Source organism: Diorhabda sublineata, chromosome 5, assembly GCF_026230105.1.
Source record: "Diorhabda sublineata isolate icDioSubl1.1 chromosome 5, icDioSubl1.1, whole genome shotgun sequence".
NCBI classification, from domain to species: domain Eukaryota; kingdom Metazoa; phylum Arthropoda; class Insecta; order Coleoptera; family Chrysomelidae; genus Diorhabda; species Diorhabda sublineata.
In genome coordinates this window covers 24151026-24172043 of record NC_079478.1, presented here as the reverse complement: position 1 = coordinate 24172043, position 21018 = coordinate 24151026, and the positions used below count along the sequence as shown (strand labels likewise).

The following is a 21018-nucleotide window of genomic DNA, read 5'->3' as shown; positions in this document are numbered from 1 at the left end:
TGTTCTTGATAGATAAATGAGGTACATTGTACGTCTTCAATTTCATTTCTTTACCTGATTAAATAATGACTTCATTATGTTGGAGTTGTAGTTATTATTATACAATAAATCAGGTCACCTATGGAATTTCAAATTTCAAGCAATGACAGTTCTATTTACTTATGATTGTATAGTTTTGAAACGTTTTAAAAACCCGTCAATATTGCGAATTATCAAATATTTGTTTCAAACTTTCAAAGAGAATAAAAATACCGTTTCTTTATCATTCCATGTGTGATGAAAAGAATTACTCCAGCTAACTACTAGCTTCAGACCGAGCCATATTGTTATCCACTGCACTAACCAGACTACACCCTATATTCAATCCGAGGAAAACATGGAAACAACGTCTTCAAGTAGTAAGCCATAAGGCATGAAGTGCTTTTTACAACTGCTGTGGAATAGTCGGAGGAACATGGGGCTTAAAAACCAAAATGACGAACTGGATGTACAAATCCATTGTGCAGCTTATCAAAAGCTCTGCAGCTTTCATATGGTGGCCAAGTACAAAAACCAAAATTGAGGAAATAACCTTAGATAAGTTGCAAAGTAGCACAGTAACACTACAAGTCATTTTAGACTTGTCCCCTTCGAAGACCTTCATAGAAAGTTAAGCAACAAAGTGGGTAATAAAGGCATACAAGGAAGAGAACATGAAGCCCGGCAACCTGACTGGGCATCTCAGCATTCTAAAGGAAAGTAAGTCGCCCATAGATATAATCACGTACACCATGTCTTCCAAACTATGCCTTATCAAAAACTATAAACAACAAATCGATAGCAATGAACAACGGCAATAAACAATCCGATCATCTGATGAAAAAAGTGGGACTATTCCTTTGATAGTACTACAACATTTCATATGCTTCCCAAGAAGTCATCAAGTCATGGTCATAAAGAATTGGAAAAATGAGAAGAAATCAGAAATATGGAATAAGACCCTTGGTCTGAAACAATCGAAAAGATTTCTATCCTATTCCACCAATTATTCTGAAAAGGCCCTTTCATTGAACACAGAAAGCTCATTTCGGTAAAGAACCAAAGGAAACCTCCTTTTTGAATGCGAGACAATCCATAAACCAAAACTACTGTACTTACATTCAAGCTTTTTATAGCCAGAAGAGGTAAGCTGTATAGTCCCCCGATAGATAGCTCACTTTGCAAAGTCGTTACTGCCTGACTGGTGAACAGTCCGGGGTACACAATAGATCAATAGGTCAAAGTGTTAGCGAAGTAGATTTACAATCAGCTCATATAATCTAATCTTATCTAATTATCTAATACTTCCAAAAATAAAAATAATTAAACTATCTACACTATTTCATAAAACTGAATAATAAGAAAGTTGTAAACCCTGAAAACAGTGAATTGAAAACCTTTTTTTTTTCGAATATCTGCCAAACTGTTTGGTTGTGGTATTCATATTAAGTAGAGATTGTAAGAAAATACCATAAAAAATTATAGCCCCCTACCCCGTTCCATACAAACCCAGGGTAATTTTTGAGGGTAAGAGAGTGTTACTACGTAATATTTTTCCTATTATTTTTGCTACAAAATAAAACTTTTTTTTACTAATAACAAACATATCTTTTTGTGAGACTCCCGAATTTCGAATCGTTTGGTATAGGTAGGAAAATTGGCTCATTGACTACTCGTGACATAATAATCACTCATTAACGATTAGCTTCGAAATACGAAATAATAGGCTGATTTTTGGTGGAAACTTTCTTTTAGGGTTTTAGAGTTGAGATTAGATTAGATTGAGATTATTGAAAATCAAAGGTCAGAAAAGTTATAGCCAGGGCCGAGCCGTGCCGGGGGTGCATGGCACCCGGGTGGCGGCACTAACACTGTGCGGCAAAAAAAAAATAACAGAACCCGCATCATGCAAAAAAATGTTTTTATTAATTTTCCCAATCTAAAATGTCAACTGTAGGTGTGTCATACATACACCTCAAAATCGGCATTGAATTATCCAACTACTCCTATCTCCAATAAGATCTAGACACATTTGCTAGATAGACACGACTTTTATTTCATATCTCGCCTCACTAATCAAGTTTCGACTAGGTACGCTAATAGGACGGCATATTTTGTTCTTGCACCCGGGCGGCGGATACCCTTGGTTCGGCACTGGTTATAGCGTTCGAACTAAGTTAAGCATAATCATAATGTTTGTCAATATTTCATTGGTTTATATAACTTTAAAACGTACCCTGTAGTACGACTTTTTTATATTAAGTCTATACATGGACGAGTGTTTGAACTCAATAAACCCCAGATCAGCTTTTGTTAAAATGATATAATAATAAGAAACTTATTAGTACGCTTTTTGAAAAGTGTGAGAGGTTAAATATTAGAACTGACCAAACGAGAGATGATGCTGGTGTTCTAGTTATCGCAACAGCTATAAAAGAATCGAAACAGGAGAATTGCCATCATTATAAGAGAAAACCTAAATTTTATAATTAAATAAACGCTTCCAATAACACCAAGAAGACATTTTCTTTTAAAAAGTTGACAGAGGTAATGTTAATACACAAATCTATTCTTCAAAAGTTGAGAAAAAATTTTGCCTTCCGAAAAATGAACATTTTAGTTTGCATACATTCAGTAAATGTGATATGGCATTGTTTAAAAAGGGAAAAAACCTTCATCAAATCAGAATCCAATAAGTACCCTAGATATAGATATACTACCTACTACCGCCTAGATATAGCGGTAGTAGTTTTCCCAACAACTATCGAATAATTTCAATAACCATGATATTAGTGTAAGTCATAAAGGACATAATAAGTTATCCAAATATTTCACTGAATCAAAATTTATAACACCAAAAAACTAGAGAAGTAATATTATGTATCAAGTGACTTCAACTAATTGTGACGCTGTGTACATAGGACAGACCTCTCAATATTTAGAAAATAGACTAAATTGCATTTATGAACCATGAAATACCAAAAAACATAAATTCTAGGAACGGAATCTAATACACGAAAAAGAGAATTTTTAGAAATGGTTCACATTCATGAAAACGAAAAAGCTATAAATGATAAAATCTAAATAATTTAAGTAAAATTTATAGCTCTATTTTGTAAATTCTAATAAAACTACAAATAATTTGATTCAAGTTCTGCTACATATTTTTGAGATGTAAAAAATAAGGCAAAATTAATTTTTCTTCTTAAAGCAGTTTTCTATTTTGAGTTTATGTTTATTTTGATATTCATGGTGTAAGTGATCTATTGATTAATATAAATACGCAAATTGTCAGTGTCAAATCATATTTTGATAAAGACTTAAAGTAGTCGAAACGTCAAATTTTTATCTTTCTTTCAAAAATTATGATAAAAACTAATTTTAAAACAGAAGAGACCTAAAATTAAGACGATTTAGAAATATAAACATATAGAAAAGGTGTAAGAATTAAGAAATTGAAGAAATTTATATATTATACTACTTTCAATCTTTATCAAAATATGATTTGGCACTGACAATTTGCGTATTAATCATTAGATCACCTACATCATCAATATCAAAATAGAATTCGATTTTAACAGGAAAAAATAATTTCACAACTCAAAAATATGTAGCAGCCATCAATCAAATTATTTGTAGTTGTATTAAAATTTTAAAAATAGAGTCATAAATTTTACTTAAATTATTTAGGTCGTTTTTATCATTTATAGCATTTTCGTTCTTATACAAGCATTAATACTATCCAAAAGTACCGAAAATTTTAATTAATTATTTCCCAGACGATAAATACATAAATATTCGAAAGCTCGGAAAATATATTGAAGTTAGTCCATTTTGGTGTTTCCTTGCCACCTTCCTAATAAGTAACCGCTCGTAATATATATATATATATATATATATATATATATATATATATATATATATATATATATATATATTGATACACATTGACTTACAATTATTCAATTTATTCGAAACGTCAATTTTTATCTGTCTTTTCAAACCAATTTTGAAACAGAAGAGACTTAAAATCAAGAACATTTAGAAACATATATACACATAGCAAATTTACATCCGCCTAACCTATTACATTACTATTAAAACAATTTTGTAAAATTACTATTATGTTGCTAAGTATATAATGGTTAAAATTATTATTCAGTGTGCTCAAATTCAAATTATAATACAGTTTTAGTAATTTTCTTAGACAATTGAGAAAATTTACTAAGATGAGGTGTAATTTTATGATCTTTGAGTATAAATCTTACTTGAATAGTATTTATACGGAGCTATTCATCATTTTTCCGTAAGATTTCCTATTACATTATAGCTGGTCAGAGAAAGACAGTCGATCATTGTATCGTAATTTAAAAAAATATTTTCATTTTCCAAACTAATTTCAAATTAATTGAGTGGTATAGTAATTTTACTTAGTATCTTTATGATAAATAAAATTACTAATCAAATTTTCTATTACTGCTTAGTACATTGTATAAAATGCTTTGTGATTGTCTCAAACTGAATATAATTATTACCACACATTTTTTTTTTAAAATTGCCCAAGAAATTTCTCACAGTGTACAGGTTAAAGCAAAATACCTATATATCCTTTCTTTAAGCCCCTTCTATAGAATTTTCTTAGTACTATCACTGCCACAGCTACCTCCATACCTGATTCCTATTATCATATATATTTTAAAATTTTGTATGATGTGTAACATCAACTTGTTACGTTTGTCTTCAAACATTTTGAATATTCCTTTGATCACGTTTTGTGGCACAGTCACTTCGAATTTATTCATTCTAACATTCGAATTTTTGAAGAAATTAATTTGTTATTGAACTTCCACTGCATTCGAGAAATTCAATAAAACCTTGAAATTGATTCGACTTCTTCTTCTGCATATCTACAATACAACTATCAAAATAAATTTTAGGAAATTTGTGGTAATTTTAATCTTTATATTCGCTGGTAATTTTTTCTTTCCTTTTGTTTTAAGCAAATTTTATATGATAGTTATCATATAAATTCGTATTTTCTATTTATTTGGGGTACAGAACGAATAAACGAACGAAGCACATTTTGTTAAAATCTGTTATTTCTTCATTCCTCATTTCATTTTTCCCCGCAGTTCTACAGCTGCCAGGTTGGGAGTTTCAACAACCAAGGATCCAACCACCAGACTACAAATTCAATTCACTCCAACATCTGGGAATCTAGTTGAAGGATGCAACTATCCCGGATAGATAAGTCCCACCCTTATATTTAATACATAGACGTTGTGTTCTTTCGGATACACAGTTAATGCGAAGTTTTCAGTGTGTTCAGTGTTGAAGTGTTTTCAGCTTTTCCGCCTTTTTTTATTAATCGTTTGTTAAAAAGCTGGTGGCATCCAATTTAATATTAATTGTTCACCCCATCTGAGTACCGGTTATTTATATAGTTTAACTGAGGTCGAATACTACTTCCTGAGGAAGAGTCTCCTGCTGAGGAATTTTAGGTTATAGATGATAATAATCGAGTAGAGTTTATAGTGATTATAATGCAAAAGTTCCCAAAGAAAAGAAAATATTTAAATATCCAATTAACATTTAGTAATGAGAGACATTCAATAACTTCATTCAAAAAATTATTATAGAATATTGTTAATAAAAACCCAAGATCTTATCATATGTAGTTTTCTTAATCTTAATTTTTGCCATAAGAACATATTCGTCATTGTTTCTCAAGGACAGAGACAAATATATGCAGTACATATTATAAAACAAGTGGGAGTTACATCTCTGACACTTAGATGTAGGAGGGGATCTCTATCGGTTAGGGTAGTTGTAAAATCTGGTTGATCTATGGTTGTAAAGAAGAGAATATGTAACCATTCTTATTCGATCATTAAACTATACTTTCAATAAACAAAATGTACAATTAATTCATTATAAAAAAGACTTAGCGAATGCAAACTAATTAAGTTAATTATTAATCACTTATTAAATGATATATTAATGATATATTTTTTCCCTATAATTTTTGTGGTCAGTTTCTGATGTGCTTATAATGTTTTCAAACTTAAGAAGCTACTCACATTTTATTCACCTTATAAGTGATGTGCACCAGAAAAAAATCACATTATTTATTATTACGTTGTTTGTTCACATTCTATAAAGTGAGATATCCGGTAATTTGTGACGAAAAAAATACATTCTAATAGGTTTAGTTATGTAAACTTTCTTATTTAGTCCTAGATTTATAACGACTTAACAGAGCCGTTTTTAGTTTCAAAAACAAATGAAATCTAAAAATTTAACAAACTCAAAATTTATGTCTAGTGTCATATGTTGTATTTTGGGATATTTGAAATTAATATATTAAACAAAATTGAGATGTCACAATTCTCGATTTATTAATGTAAGGAATTTTTTATACTCATGTACAAGGTACCTATTTTACACTATACTTTGGCTATAACTCCAGTCCCCAATGATGAATACATACTTAAAAGAGTAAATACTCCTTTTAATATATATTCTAAGCTTTCGAATAACTATGTATTCATCATGGGGGAAGTAGTAAATGAGCATTGTAGCATTTTAATTTTCTAATAAAATATTAATTGATATGATTCAAAACAGAACATTAAAAGAACCTGAAAATACTCTATCAACTACATAAAAACTTATATTCCATATCCTACCTATATTTTCAAAAGATTTTATATAAAATTATCAAATACACAATACCACATAGTTCAATCGACTTTCAGTAAAATAAAAGATAAAATACCACCCAATAAATTCCCCAAAATAGTTTATGAAATTCCTGGTTCAAATTGTAACAAAAATAAATTGGTTAATCTTAGAGGTCAATAACCAATCGAATAAACTCTCATAACAGCGCCACCAAAATGATAACTTGACAGATGCTCACTTACCGAAATCGTTTTCTATGAAGGCCATTCCATGTCTTATAAATCGGTCAAAGTGTTTACAATAGAAAATAACGTCAAAAAATACCCATGAAAAAACAAATTCTACAAAAATTCATCAGTAAAACAACCTAACCTATAAAAATTTAATGTAATTCATAATCTAAGCTTAAAACATTTCTTGTCTTTCATAATCTAGCTTATAAAAATTCAATGTCGTTCATAATCTAATCTATAAAACCAACCAACTCCATATTTACCTGAAGTGTCATGGCATCAATCTACCCACTCCTTCGAATTTCACCAGTCTTGAGCCAACTCAGCAGCAGTGATAGTGTTAGTGTCCACCTTTGTTTTCGATGGTAACTATATTACATTTTAATTCTATATTACTCATTTTATATTTTTTTGGTTTCAGCTTCTCATTTCCTCGTTGAAATTCTAAGGAGTATGCAGAGTGAGACCTTGCAATCAACGAAAAAAAAAAGGTGTTTCACTGCATGGAGTGGGCAGATGAGACCACGGAATCGGATCACTTCTTACCAGTGAACGAATAACCAGCATATTCCCACCCTTCTCTTGATAATGGCTTCAAATTGGGAGCCGAAACATTGAGAATTTTCAAAATTCTCACGCGGTTCAACCTATGAACATAGTTGTTTTGTTCTTAATCCTAACCGCGGATAGATTTCCGCGCAGTGTGCTACATCTAATATATTCGGAGATTTCGTATACTCATGTAATCATTGTCTGAGAAAGAATTAAAATTTGCAGCTGTTTTAAATTGTGTTTTGTAAAAAATATTGTCATAGTCAACATCCTCCCTCAAAGAAGGCCAAATGTCACTACCATAGTTCCGGAACCGGCAATCCATTTTAATTTTAATCTTATTTTATAATTGTGAAATATTTACAGCACATTATTTTGGGAAAAAGGTTAATTAATTTTATTCAGTTAATTTGGTATTTTATCCATATTCTCACATATTTTAAATGTTTTTACATGTTTTAATTAATTAAGCGATATTGAGATTCAAAATTAATTTGAATTATTTATCACGTGCACCATTCAACAATCATGAGCTAACGTAGTAATACAATATCTAGGAAACCATCCTAAAATTGAACGTAATCCATTTACTTACATAACTAAAGATTTTTCAAATTCATTTTAGAATCCATATATTTTTTCTTTTTCAGATATGTTTTGGATCATGATGATTAAGTCTCATGATTTTCATTCTATATTGTAGTTTCCCTGATGATGGAAAGAACATTTACCGAAAGCTTGGAATTATAGTTTAGTTAAGAATTCTTATTTTCAAATTTGCTGCACTCCCCAATATTCTAGTTGTAGTTCTAACTAGTCAACATATATTAGAAACAAATTATTAAATAAACGTTTATTATACCTCCAAAACCATGTAACATAAGAATATAGTATGTGTATATATTATTTTAAACTTATTGTAATGTAAATACGCGCTCACTTTGATTTATCAAATTGGTCCTTGTTCATTTGAATGTTAAGTATTTTTTCACTTTCATAGTCTGGTTGTGACAGTTGTCTAAAACCCTCATCATCTACAAAGCATATTTCATGACCATCAGGATCAGCCAAAATTAAAACCCGGACATCAGATTTTCCAGGTGTTGGTAGAACAGTAAGAGGAGTTAAAACAGTACATTTTTTTTCATCAACTTTCTTTGCCAGTGGTTCTTGTTCTTTATATGGAATCGAAAATGCGATACGTCCGAATGCTTGGCCCCGGTCGATAGCTTTACCTGTAAATGGAAATAAATAATTTAATAAAATGTAGCTTTTTCATTTCCATCAATTCTAAATGATTCAAATATGATAAAAAGATAAAACTCTAGCCAATAAATTTCCTAACGCTTATTTTTGGAAACAACATATATTATCTAAAATGATCAATGTATTAATAAAAAAACTGATTTGATTAACTTTATGAATATTTTTTTGTGGTTTTGAAAAACAAATTATATGAAAGTAATTCAACGCAATCGGCAACCAAATAACCTTAACTAACCTATGAATTTCAACTTTACTAATAAAATTTAGTGTCATTAATAATCAAACCAATAAATATTCAGCTCCATTCATAACAACCTAGTCTATAAAAATTGAATGTTATTCATAATCTAACCAATGAAAATTAACAACGATTTCGATAGCAACCAGGATCAATAAGCTTAATATTTCTATCAAGCGTTATTTTGAATGGTTTTTAAAAGAAATAACCAAATTTATAACGCCGCAATTCTCAATTTCTATTATTGTTATACTTTTATACAACATATAATTTTTTATACCACATATACATTTTTATATTATACTTGATTATAATTTCTGTCCCAGACGATGATTACATACGTATTCGGAAGATTGGAAGTAATGACTAAAATTGAGTTTTTTTTTTCTAAAATTTCAGTAAAGCTGGAAACTTGACATTCTGTTATTTTCTTGCACTCGTAAATTACTACACCCTTTAATTCATATAAAAATGTTTTTTATGAAATAAAATTAATACTTAAAATCCTTATTTTATTTAAAAATATTTTTTATTCCTAAATTTTTTCCCAAAACCAATAGCTGAAGAGAAAATAGTAAACAAAGTCATTTATACTTTTTTAAATAAATTCAGTGGGAAACAGTAAAGATGTAAAATGTAATACGATTTATAATAAATGCTGGAAATCCCATTAAAGACGGAGAGCGTGCCGACGCGCTCTTCGATTCCTTACCCACTGAAGGTACGCGTGCCGGCACATTATCCTTTCCCTTCACCAATGACGAAGAGCGTGCCGGCGCGCTCGTTTCCCTACACTTTACAACTTGACAACAAACTATCAGTTACAACCAAAGGACTTAGCTCCCGTAATGCTCGAAGAAGCAGTGTACAATACGCTGTTTACCGTTTTAAAATCGGTAAAGTGAAAGTGTGCCTTCTTTTAAATTGAATTTCAGGTAAGTGAAACACATTTTTCGTGGATTTTACTTTTGTTATAGCTATTAATTTTTATATTTCAACTGTATATAAGTAAAATCATGTTGAAAAACAAATAGACAACTAAATCGTTAACATAAGTTGACATCCCATATTACATGATTGCTTGAAAAATCTTATTCTTTTTTTCTAGGAGGTATGGTATATAACAGAACAGGAAAAAGTATGCTATCAGGTCCGTGCTTCTCTATCAGTTCAGAGATCCTTATTAGGGGATAAATTGAACAAAGTTCTTTAATAGACAAAGATGATTCCTCATTTGCAAGCCTTTAAGCTTCCCAATTTCTTCATTTGTCGTGCTCCCAACGATCACGTCACCATCTCGTATATTCTTAATTTTTACCAAGTCAAGATCTTAATTTATTTGTTGCAATATATAGTTAGTTTGAGTTGAATCTTTGAGTTTGATCATAATAACTTTAGAACTAGAATTTTTTAAGGACGCCTATATTAACAGGGGTACAATAGCAGTTTTTTTTTATTACATATTGCAGTTCGTGAACTTTATTCTCGACCATTTTTGACCATATTTACCAAAACATCTTTATTAAAACTGCTTTTTATGACCTCAAAATTTTTATCAACACTGGATAATTCATGTTACTGAAGGAGTCACTTAACATTTTCAGTGATATATAGATATTTCATATTTTTACGCTTATCCAGTGTTATCAACTCATTTCCAGTGAATTATATACAGGTTATATGAAATCATCTGTTACAAGGACCATCACACAACCAACTTAGCCATCAGGCTTAGATGTGAGATATTGTGCACACCTTTAGTAAAAGAAGCTACAGAATCTGAAGTTATCGTTGTAGAAAAAACTATATATATATATATATATATATATATATATATATATATATATATATATATATATATATACAATTACTAGGAGAACATAAGATTGGTAGCAAGCTTACTTACAAAGTGATAATGGAAAATATTATATAGCCATTTCACACATAGACTATTTATTGGAACAATCAGCTGTCTGAGAAGTAATCATACCCTCTTTACATCAATGTAAGAACAAAATTGATTTATTAGATAACAAATTTTGCTTTTGTGATGAAATCGTTGATTCTCAACATATATTGGAATGTCTACTTCCAATTATAGAAATGAATACGTTACACCAAAAGCCCAGTACAAAAAAACTAGTTTTTAATACATTCATGACGACAAGTTTAAATCTAAGTGTGTACACCTGAGTAGAAAATACAGGAAGATTGAAAAATGATAAAAAAAAGGCCATTGTCGAAATTTTTAAAAAATAATGAAAGAGAATAACAGTAAAAAGGAGAAAAATGTCATAAAGAATAATGATGAAAAGATGACAAAATAAAAAAAATTAAAAATATATAAATCAGGAAACACCACAATAAAATTAATTAAAAGGTTACAAATTTGTATCGATAAAATAAATAAGTGACAATTTAATTAAAATACAGCGTTAAAAAAGCCTTAGCAATACATAAATAATTTGACTGGCTTTTTGGCTTTATTCAGTGCCATCTATTTAGGAAAAAAAAAGATAGAAAGAAGTCAAAGAAGACCAAGACCGGCGCTGTGGACATGTAAGTGACGAAAATTAGGATCAAGTTTTATCAACTTTTCAACTGATCACCTGCACTTTGCCAAGATTTTGTGTTGTGGCTTTATTCCGGATACATAAGAGTGAAAGAAAAGTTGACAAATGGAGGTCCACACAAGCATGATCATTGAAAGAGGTCACCTTGATACTCACTGGTATATTGTTGATTAGAAATACCAATCATACCTTTTACTCTCCATATATGAGAAAAATGTCTCTTTGTTCATGAACACCGGTCGTCATATCACAAAGGTTGTCCAAAATTACCTTAAAGACTTTAAAATCCAACAATCGTATTGCCAGCTAACAGCCTTGATGACCTCAATTTAATACAGCTTCTTGGATGTAATTGATCAGATCAAATTTTCCTTTCAATTTACATGAGAAATTTCTTATATTCATTTAAATAAAGAATGCTATTGTCCAAAATGAAATCAGAAATGAGATTCCATACATTTCCTATAATGCTAAAAATCAATCAATTAGGTAGCAGCTTCTCCTTCGGGAGAAAACAAAACAATAATATAAAATTGAAGCAAAGAGCATTATTTCCAAATAGCTCTTAGAGCAGATGGACATAGAGAGACAGAAAAGTTAGTATTAACTTGACCAATAAAAGATATATTAAATTGTTAGAATACACCAAATTTAGCTCCTCGTTACAGCTTTGATGGACTAAAGTTGAATGTCATGATTTACATCAATACATTTTATAAATCTTAAAACATGAAAAAACCTACATTTTACTCGTGATTACACACTAGTACCCTTGAAAACTTTTGATGACAAAATTATGGAAAGTACTGTACTGAACTAAATTGTTAATATAACATAAGAAATATATTGCTGATATATGAAATTAGTTTTAAGAATGTAAATAGATGTAATATCATACACCTAAAATATACTTGTCTATTGTCTTACCTATCTCTTGCAATCCTAATTTCGCTTCATTATCTTTAAAACCAATTAGTGCTGATTTATCACCACGTTTGAAAATTTTCAAACCCAAAATTCCATTCCAGTAATCCAGAGAGCTTTTCAAATTAGATACGTTTAGAGTTACTGATTCTACTGGATCTGAAATGCAAATAATATTATAAATAATTTTAAATTAATCTTTATATAAAAATTCAGTGTCTGTTTGTATGTTCCGAATGAACTCAAGAACGAGTCAACTGATATTCATGAAAGTTGGCATATATATGTAATTTGGTTCAACTTGAATGATATGATAGTTATTATTTAAATTAATGGTCTCAATAATTAATAATTGATAATAAACTGATCATCAACGTTGATTGTTGTTATTAATCGTAGTTTCCATAAGTCTGGAATCTCATAGATGTCCTTTGTCATAGATGGCGCCACACTTTAATGTGATGTATTTCCTTAAACTATACACTATATATGTTTTCTTTTGCCTATACCACTTAACGTAGCTTCTTTCAAATCATTCTTCATTTTGCCTTCATTGCATACATTACTTCGAATATTTTTTTTTACCTCTAAGTTACAGTTATTCAGAGAACAGCGAAATTCATTCACTTTTAAAAGTAAAATATAGTAAAATGCCACCCAAAAAATCCAACCTTAATGCCCGAAGCAAGAAGACTCGATGTGCACGTGTTGAAAGAGCTCATGAATCAGTCGAACAAAGAGTAGAAAGAAATGCAGCTCAAAGAATTCGCACGCTGAAAATCGTGCACGAGAACAGTGTGATAATAATAAAAATAATACTAACGTTTCTAATAGAATGTATACTAAAATGGAGTCAGAAAATTGAACTTATATGAATTAACCGTCAGCCTCTGGAATTAATATAATAACAGAGACTTTACTTAGGAGTAATAACATTCCGAGTTGGGGGTACAAAATTGTACAAACTATAATTTTAAATAAAATATTCAACAGTATACGGAATTTTTGACCATTTTTGAAGTAAATTAAAAAATTATATATATATATATATATATATATATATATATATATATATATATATATATATATATATATATACTGCTACGAGTTTCCAGAGCTCTCATACGCTCAAAGCTTGACTATGGTTGTTTTATCTATATGTCGGCTTCCAAGTCTAAAACTGATTTATTGAACTCTGTACACACCACCGCTCTTCGCCTTTGCCTCGGTGCCTTTCGCTCAAGCCCCGCCGCTAGTGTCAATGTTAAGCTAATGAGCCACCACTATCCTTAAGACGACCATCTCTTCTCCTGTCATATGCTGTTAAAGTATCTTCCAATCCTTCTAATCCTGTCCATTCGCTACTTACCACCACTTCCGTACGTACTAACTCACGAACAATTGTAAATTCAATCCCTCAATTGCTCGCACCTCTACTCCAAAATAGCAGCCTCTCGTTGACCTTTCCACTTTCTTTGCCTTCTTCTCCCCCTTGGATAAAAAACATTCCCATAGTAGATACCTCACTAACCATCTACAATAAACATGAATCCCCTGGCGTCCTTGTAGAGAGAGCATTCTTGGAAATTCTGCATAAAAAATCCAATGAAGTTATTTATTTCCATTATTAAGAGAAATATTCCTTAGCAAAAATAGAAGATGTACGCTATGTACAAAAAATATGCAATGTATTGCATTCACGAAGTCTTCGAGATGTTTATCCAAATTTCTTTGATATCCCGACTACAATTGGTTCAAAAGGAAGATCTTTTCACACCATAAAAAGAGTAAAAACATATTTACGCACAAGAATGGGCCCAAAGGCAGATCCAAGGAGGGTCACGGGGGTCATGACCCCCCCCCCGAGCTGGTTCCAGGACTTAGGTGGACCACTAATTGAGCATAATGATTTTATTTATATAAAATGTAGACGTAATCTACCGACAGCTTTTTGAAGAGGCCAAAGAAGTGGCTGAGCAGCTAGATATAGAAATTAAATGCCCCAGAATAGTATCAAAACAAATACATAGAGCCAATAACCAACCTGCTCAATCTGCTGAGAGTATTTTCACAGAGCTATATACATCCCTCTTCTACATTCAATAATAAGTGATCTCCAGGACTACCTGTCAGTGTAGCGACAGCAGAAACGTCTTTCTCTGCGTTGTGCAGAATTAAATCGTGGCTAAGATTTTCAATGGTTGAAGATTGCCTAACCGAACTGGTACTTCTCCACGTTCAGAAAAACGTACCCATTGATGTAAATGACGCAATACCACGTATCGGGAGAAGACGTAAAAGAAAAATTGATTTTGTTATTTAAATATATTTATTTTGTCTGTTTCTATTTTGTTTGTTGGAAACCCTTGTCGTACCACCTCTTCACTTTTGCGGAGTTGTGCGTCATATTCCTCAACATACCTCTAGATGTTATGACACATTATTCACCACGGTTATGGAATATAAATAGGTTGCCTCATTCCTTGCGTGGTAGTGCTTTTCTGGATGTCTTCAAGAGAACGTGTATATGTACAATTTATTATGTGTTAAGTTTTTCAAGTGTACAATAAAGAATAAATATTTTTAAGTACAGTACTTACGTACATTAATAAAATACCTACTTTTTACTTGTATCTATTGTTATCAAAATTAAATTATAAGTTCTTGACTTGACCACGACTATGTGACCCCCTCCTAGCGCCAAAGCTGGATCCGCCTATGAATGGGCCAATATAAACTTAATGCTCTTGCATTACTGTCTATTGAAGTTCAACTAGTCCAAGAAATTAATTTCAATGATATACTCGAGGCTTTGCCCGGACAAAAGCCAGGAAAATAAAATTGATTAATATTAAAAAACATATTATGTATGTTGCTGAGATTTACAACTTATCTATCCATCATACTCAAAAATTATATTTCAATAGTATAAAGTTATTTTCAAATAAAAATATATAATATATCAAAAATTAATGAAGTCCATTTTATGAAAAAAGAGCATCGAACGCTGCCTAGTGCAGCAGTAAGCCTAATTCTATCACTGGTAGAAAAAGGTGGAGGCCTTCCATCACATGACTAATACGTCAGCACCAATATTCATCTGAATCAAATAAAAATTTTTGTGAGCTCAGTGAACAAATAATCGTTATGACTAATATTCCAAAGGTCGGCCTTTTACGAATTGGCAAGTAAAAAATAAATTCATTTTTTTTAGTTGTTTGAATTTTATTAATATGGTTAGCATCAACATATTCAGCATAACTCGTTTGATAAAAATATTGATATACTGGTTGAATAAATTAAAAAAACAAAATTAATATTAGCTAGGTCAGCTTATCACTGGAGAGCTGATTTTGTGCAGAATAACGAGGATTTTATATAAGTAGGTACATATTTATGTAGTTCACAAAAATAACATAATATTTAAGCTATTAACTCTGTATCCTCTTAACTAAATCAAAATTACACTTTATAAACTAATTTATATTAGGGGCTTAGAAGATTTATACTCATGTAATGTTGATAGCAGAATATTTGACTAAGACTGTGAAATTGCAGCAGCAAATTTTGCTTTAGAGTTCACCCGATTCGGGACCTGAGCTGTCTTTCACAAGTTCAATATCTATATTCACCAAATTTCATTCTCGAATAAACCAGTTTTCAATTATTTTTTGGTGTGTCTAACATAATTATCCCAACATTTGCATTAAATTTTTCCAATGCCTCTTTCCATATACATATTGGAACAATTCAATAATGACATATACATTTTCTTTTCAGTTCATTTTAGCAATACTCCAGGTCTTGAAAGGTTTTCATTAAACTCAACATTGTTGGCCGTTAAACAAGTGATTTCATATTTTTTTGATGAAGTAGAAAATTTACCAAAATCGAGATTATTCCAGCGCAGTGGGAGGCTATCATTTTCACCGTATCAACAAAAAAAAATATTATCAAAAATTAATAAACAAAAAGTTTGATATGGAATAATAATAAAGAAATCGAGAAAAACATATTTAATTATGCGTCATTTTTTACCCTTATAACCAGTACTAGTCCCATAAGATACGTAGAAAATATGTGTTTGATAAATAGATCGAGTCACGTGATAAGACTTCCAGGGGTTCTACTACTACTATATTGATGTCCGTTTTAAAGAGCACCTGTCAGTCATAATCATAGAATACATAAAAATAATGTAAAATTGTGAAAAAATGTATCCAACAATAAAATTTTAACATGTATGTTATTAACAATGTACAAGGCTTGCAAAAGAAGTTTTTCCAATTAAGTTACTAATATTAATGTCTTTATCAGACTAAAAACTCCATAAATGACATTCCTGACAAAACACAAACTCAAAACAAAATTTGTGGTACTTTTTCTACATGGTCAAAATCAATCCTCCAAATGTGATGTATGCTATGAAGTTTTCAAGACCATGTGATGGAATCTAGCATAAAACAACGCGATATTCTAAAATACCACAGAAAAATGTAGAAATGGTTCCTAAGATGAACTTCATTTAAAAGGCGTAGTTTTTTCTCAGAAAAGTACATTCTTGTTTAATCCTCATTATATAAATTAATACTTTCGATTACAAGTTTAAAAAACAGTCAACAGTGGAGTAGAGTAAATTATTCAAATCCTCATGAAGAATAAGAATTCGGTTCGAGAATGGCGAATGTGAATTAATTGATATTTTGCTTAACATATTAAATATTGTGTAATTTAAATAAAGTGTATAAATTAATTTGATATAAGGCAATATAACGTGTGTCTAAATTTTTAAATTTATTCCCACATGAGGATAAACATAAGTAAAAATATGTTGAAAACAAAATCATTATAGGTTAATATAATAAGGTAAGAAATTAGATACAATTTACAAATGATTGAAAAAATATTTGTAACTCTTCACAATAAAAACATTTTACCTCTGTCAATTGGTTGATGCTCATCAATAATCTCAAAACGGTATCCACCTGGTGCGACTACAACATTTCCATTTTCTACAGGCCACTTCTGTTCAATGGCTCTTTGTAAAATTTCTTTGTCTCTTATTGAAATCTTTGCAAAATCATTTCCTCTATTATAGTTAGAAATGCCATAATTATATGTTAATTCTATGACAAAGTGATTATCTTCAGGTCCATATCCAACCATTGTTTTGCTCCATCTTCCGTCATAGGGTCTGAAAATATTTATATTATAGTAATCTATGCAAATGCAAGTAATTTTTTTATAGACTATACAAAGTAGTCCAGATTTATGTACATCAATTTCTACAGCTAATAGATCAAAAATACTTCATTCTAAAATTTTTTGAAATGTTGTTAATAAGAGATCTACAATCCTTTAAAAGGGTGAATTGACAATCTTACTTTTTCAAAGGACTATAAAATGTCACCAATTCTAACACATTTATATTTGAGTAGTTTTGGTAGATCCATACTTGGACAGCTTAGAGCATAGAAGAAAGGTTGCCGACCTGATTCTGTTTTACCAATACTACTACAGCAGATGCTCTTCCGAGCTGTACAACATAATACCACCTAAACCTAGGCAAACGTGACTCATGAACACCTATTTCACCTGCAGACGCCCAGAACGTAATTTATCAGGACTCAATTCTTTGCCTGTGTAACCTGTGGAATCAGCTAACAAGGTACATCTTTCCCGAAGAATACAACCTACAGAAGTCAAGTTCAATATCTACAGGCATCTCCACGCGGCAAGCACCACTAGAACTAATCGAGTGTAATAGAGATTACCCTCTTGTGCTTATTTTTTACTTAAATAAATAAATATATATTCATAAAGGATTGGATAGGTCGTGACATTAATTACCCCTATGTCTTAATTCTCCCATAATTTTGACTTCTCAATCAAAGCTGTTGGACATATATTTGAAAAATAAAGGAGTGAACAATAGTTTCTCAATATGACCCAGATTTTGTATTCAATGGATATGATAAATAAAGTAAATGATAACTATACTTCTCGAATGTGTAAGAAAATAAGCTAAAAGCCAAGTAAACAGTGGAATCCATGCAGGTTACCAAAAAACTACTATGCAGTTTATTGTGTTCAAAACAATAGTTTAACGTTATGTAAATCCAGAAAAGCATACGATATAGATCTCTTAGATAATGGCAATAAAAACATTTCATATGTTTATGAAAAGAACACTGAAATGTAAGTATTCTAAAATCACACTAAGAGATATTAAAGGATTAAAAGAGATTGATGGTCAGTTTGGAGAAGTATACACCACTTAACCAACCACTTATACTTCAATATTTTGATAGGATCAAAAACAGTATTACTACAATCATATTTACAGAAGAAAATGTAAAGGATTCTATAGACACTTAAATCAGAAATAGTTAAGAATGCCACCCTTACTTATTTAAACATGTGCTACTCATCTAAAACAGCTCAATAAGTGAAGTTGGGGTATCCAATAGCTGGAAATGAGCTATCACCACAACCATATATGAAAAAGGTGACAAACCCAACCCTACAAACTACTGGCTTGTGAGTTTAACTAGCTGTATTTAAAAGATAATGGGAACAATCTTCACAAAATTTATACTGTAACACATCAATAAATCCCAAATAGCTAACATAGGTTCATGCCTCAAAGATCAGTTATAACCAATATTTTCAGTCATTTGTCTCAAAATCAATCTGTGCATAGTTAAATACTGGGTTTCATTCTGTTCCTTACACACAAGTAGCATTGTCAAAAAGATACATTACTTTTCAATTAAGTACATCCAGGCAGTTCAGAGAACACAGCAGAAAGCTAAGAAAGGAAAACAAACCACACAGAAAAACTTTGAAAAAAACAGAATTCAGACGTGATAGATAATGTAAATTTAATAATAGTATTACAATAGAAACTAGGAAAAAACAAATTTATAATAACAGCCTCATTAGCTCTGAGACTATATTTAAAAATAATAAGATTGCTTTGGCTTTGCTTTAACCTTTAATGAAACTTTTGTCAATTATTAATCACCCTAGCAATTGTATTGCAGTGAAATCCCTCTTGAAAAACTTGTTACTATACAGTTAATATTAATTCAGATACAGTTTACTTTTTAGGCAAAAGTGATTTTGTTCTCATATTTTCTTATTGTTCTAGTAGATGCAAAATATACCTAAATTTTAAAATTGTATGTTATCTAAAAACCATAATGGTTTTAGAAATATATTAGAAAAGAAGAACGAATTATAATGTATACAAACTTGAAGATCTTTATTTGGTAGTTAATTTTTCTGATAAGAAATTACTTTGAAATTTCTCGAGTATTTTACATAGAACAAGAGTTTACACTTAAATACTTCTGACCTTTAATTATTTTATCAACATTAATTATATGACAGGTATACTTTTCTTAAAGAAAGAAAATATTTGTGGTCATAATTTCGGAATTATAGGATTGATGTCCTGAAATTACAATATCAATTTGTAACTGAGTAGTTCAAATAAACCTTTAAAATAATTGAGTTATAGCCTTTCTCACCCATTACATGTAGCTTCACATCCTTCTGAAAACTCTTCATGTCTAAGTAATTTCATTCCCAAAACATTTAAATAGAATCTCATAGATTCCTTTCTATTTGGTATTTTGAAAACATAATGCAAGGCTCTTCCTGATAATAACATTTTGTTATCAAGTTTATAGGACAGGTGAACCTCTTCTTGATACCTGTAGATATAAATTATTGGTAATTATAAATAGATTATTGTAAAAACCCACTTCAATTATCTACTGAAATCTTATGAATATATAAACGTCTTCAAGGACATACAATTTCCTGATTAAAGCAATTAATTAAAATTACCTTTAGATGGAGGCAGGTATATAATATGTATTATAAATATTATAAAAACATATTACTTTTCTTTACAATAAGTGTTACAAATATATATAAGCCACTAATTTTTAAGAATGCAAGCCCTTGTTATCTCTTGAATTGCTGACGCTTCCAAACAATTATTAAAAAAATCATTGTTTATAAATTCATAATATTGTATTGGCAGCATTGTAGAAACTGACAATGACTAAAGTGAAGTAAAATTAGTGAGGCATTTTCTAATGATGAAGAGTAATGGAGTTATTGTAAATGATTTTTTTGTAGATTTTAAGATAATATTTAGAAATTCAATTATTTTCTAGCTTCGTCTACATAATTTTTCCAGACCAGCTAATTCAAACTGAATTTTATTGAATTTTTTGAATAAAGAAAAAACTCAATAGTATTGTTTTTGTCAATTCAACAGTTTTCATTTTATATCATGGCACCCATTTGCAATATAGAATTATGTATTGTTTTACTAGAGGTGCACATTATAAAATTTTTCAATTGCTTACAAATTCACTACCGTTCATAATGTAATAAATTTGCTTATGCTCAAAAATTTCAGCCATCACTAATCTAATCTAATTAATTGTTATTATTGGTTCATTAAGTCACCGTAGCTTTTGAAATGTTAGCAATTAACAAAAAGTAACGA

The 21018-nt window shown here is 30.3% G+C and overlaps 1 protein-coding gene across 1 annotated transcript; it reads right to left on the bottom strand.

The window, feature by feature from the left end:
• Positions 1-8325: 8325 nt before the first annotated feature.
• Positions 8326-20560, bottom strand: LOC130444529 (glyoxalase domain-containing protein 4). Its single transcript, XM_056779719.1, has 5 exons — positions 20346-20560; positions 20024-20209; positions 17426-17682; positions 12492-12647; positions 8326-8722 (listed from the first exon to the last, which is right to left on the bottom strand). The coding sequence occupies exons 2-5, from the start codon at positions 20164-20166 to the stop codon at positions 8424-8426; spliced, it is 855 nt and encodes a 284-aa protein (XP_056635697.1). The 5' UTR covers positions 20167-20209; positions 20346-20560; the 3' UTR covers positions 8326-8423.
• Between the last annotated feature and the right edge of the window lie 458 nt (positions 20561-21018).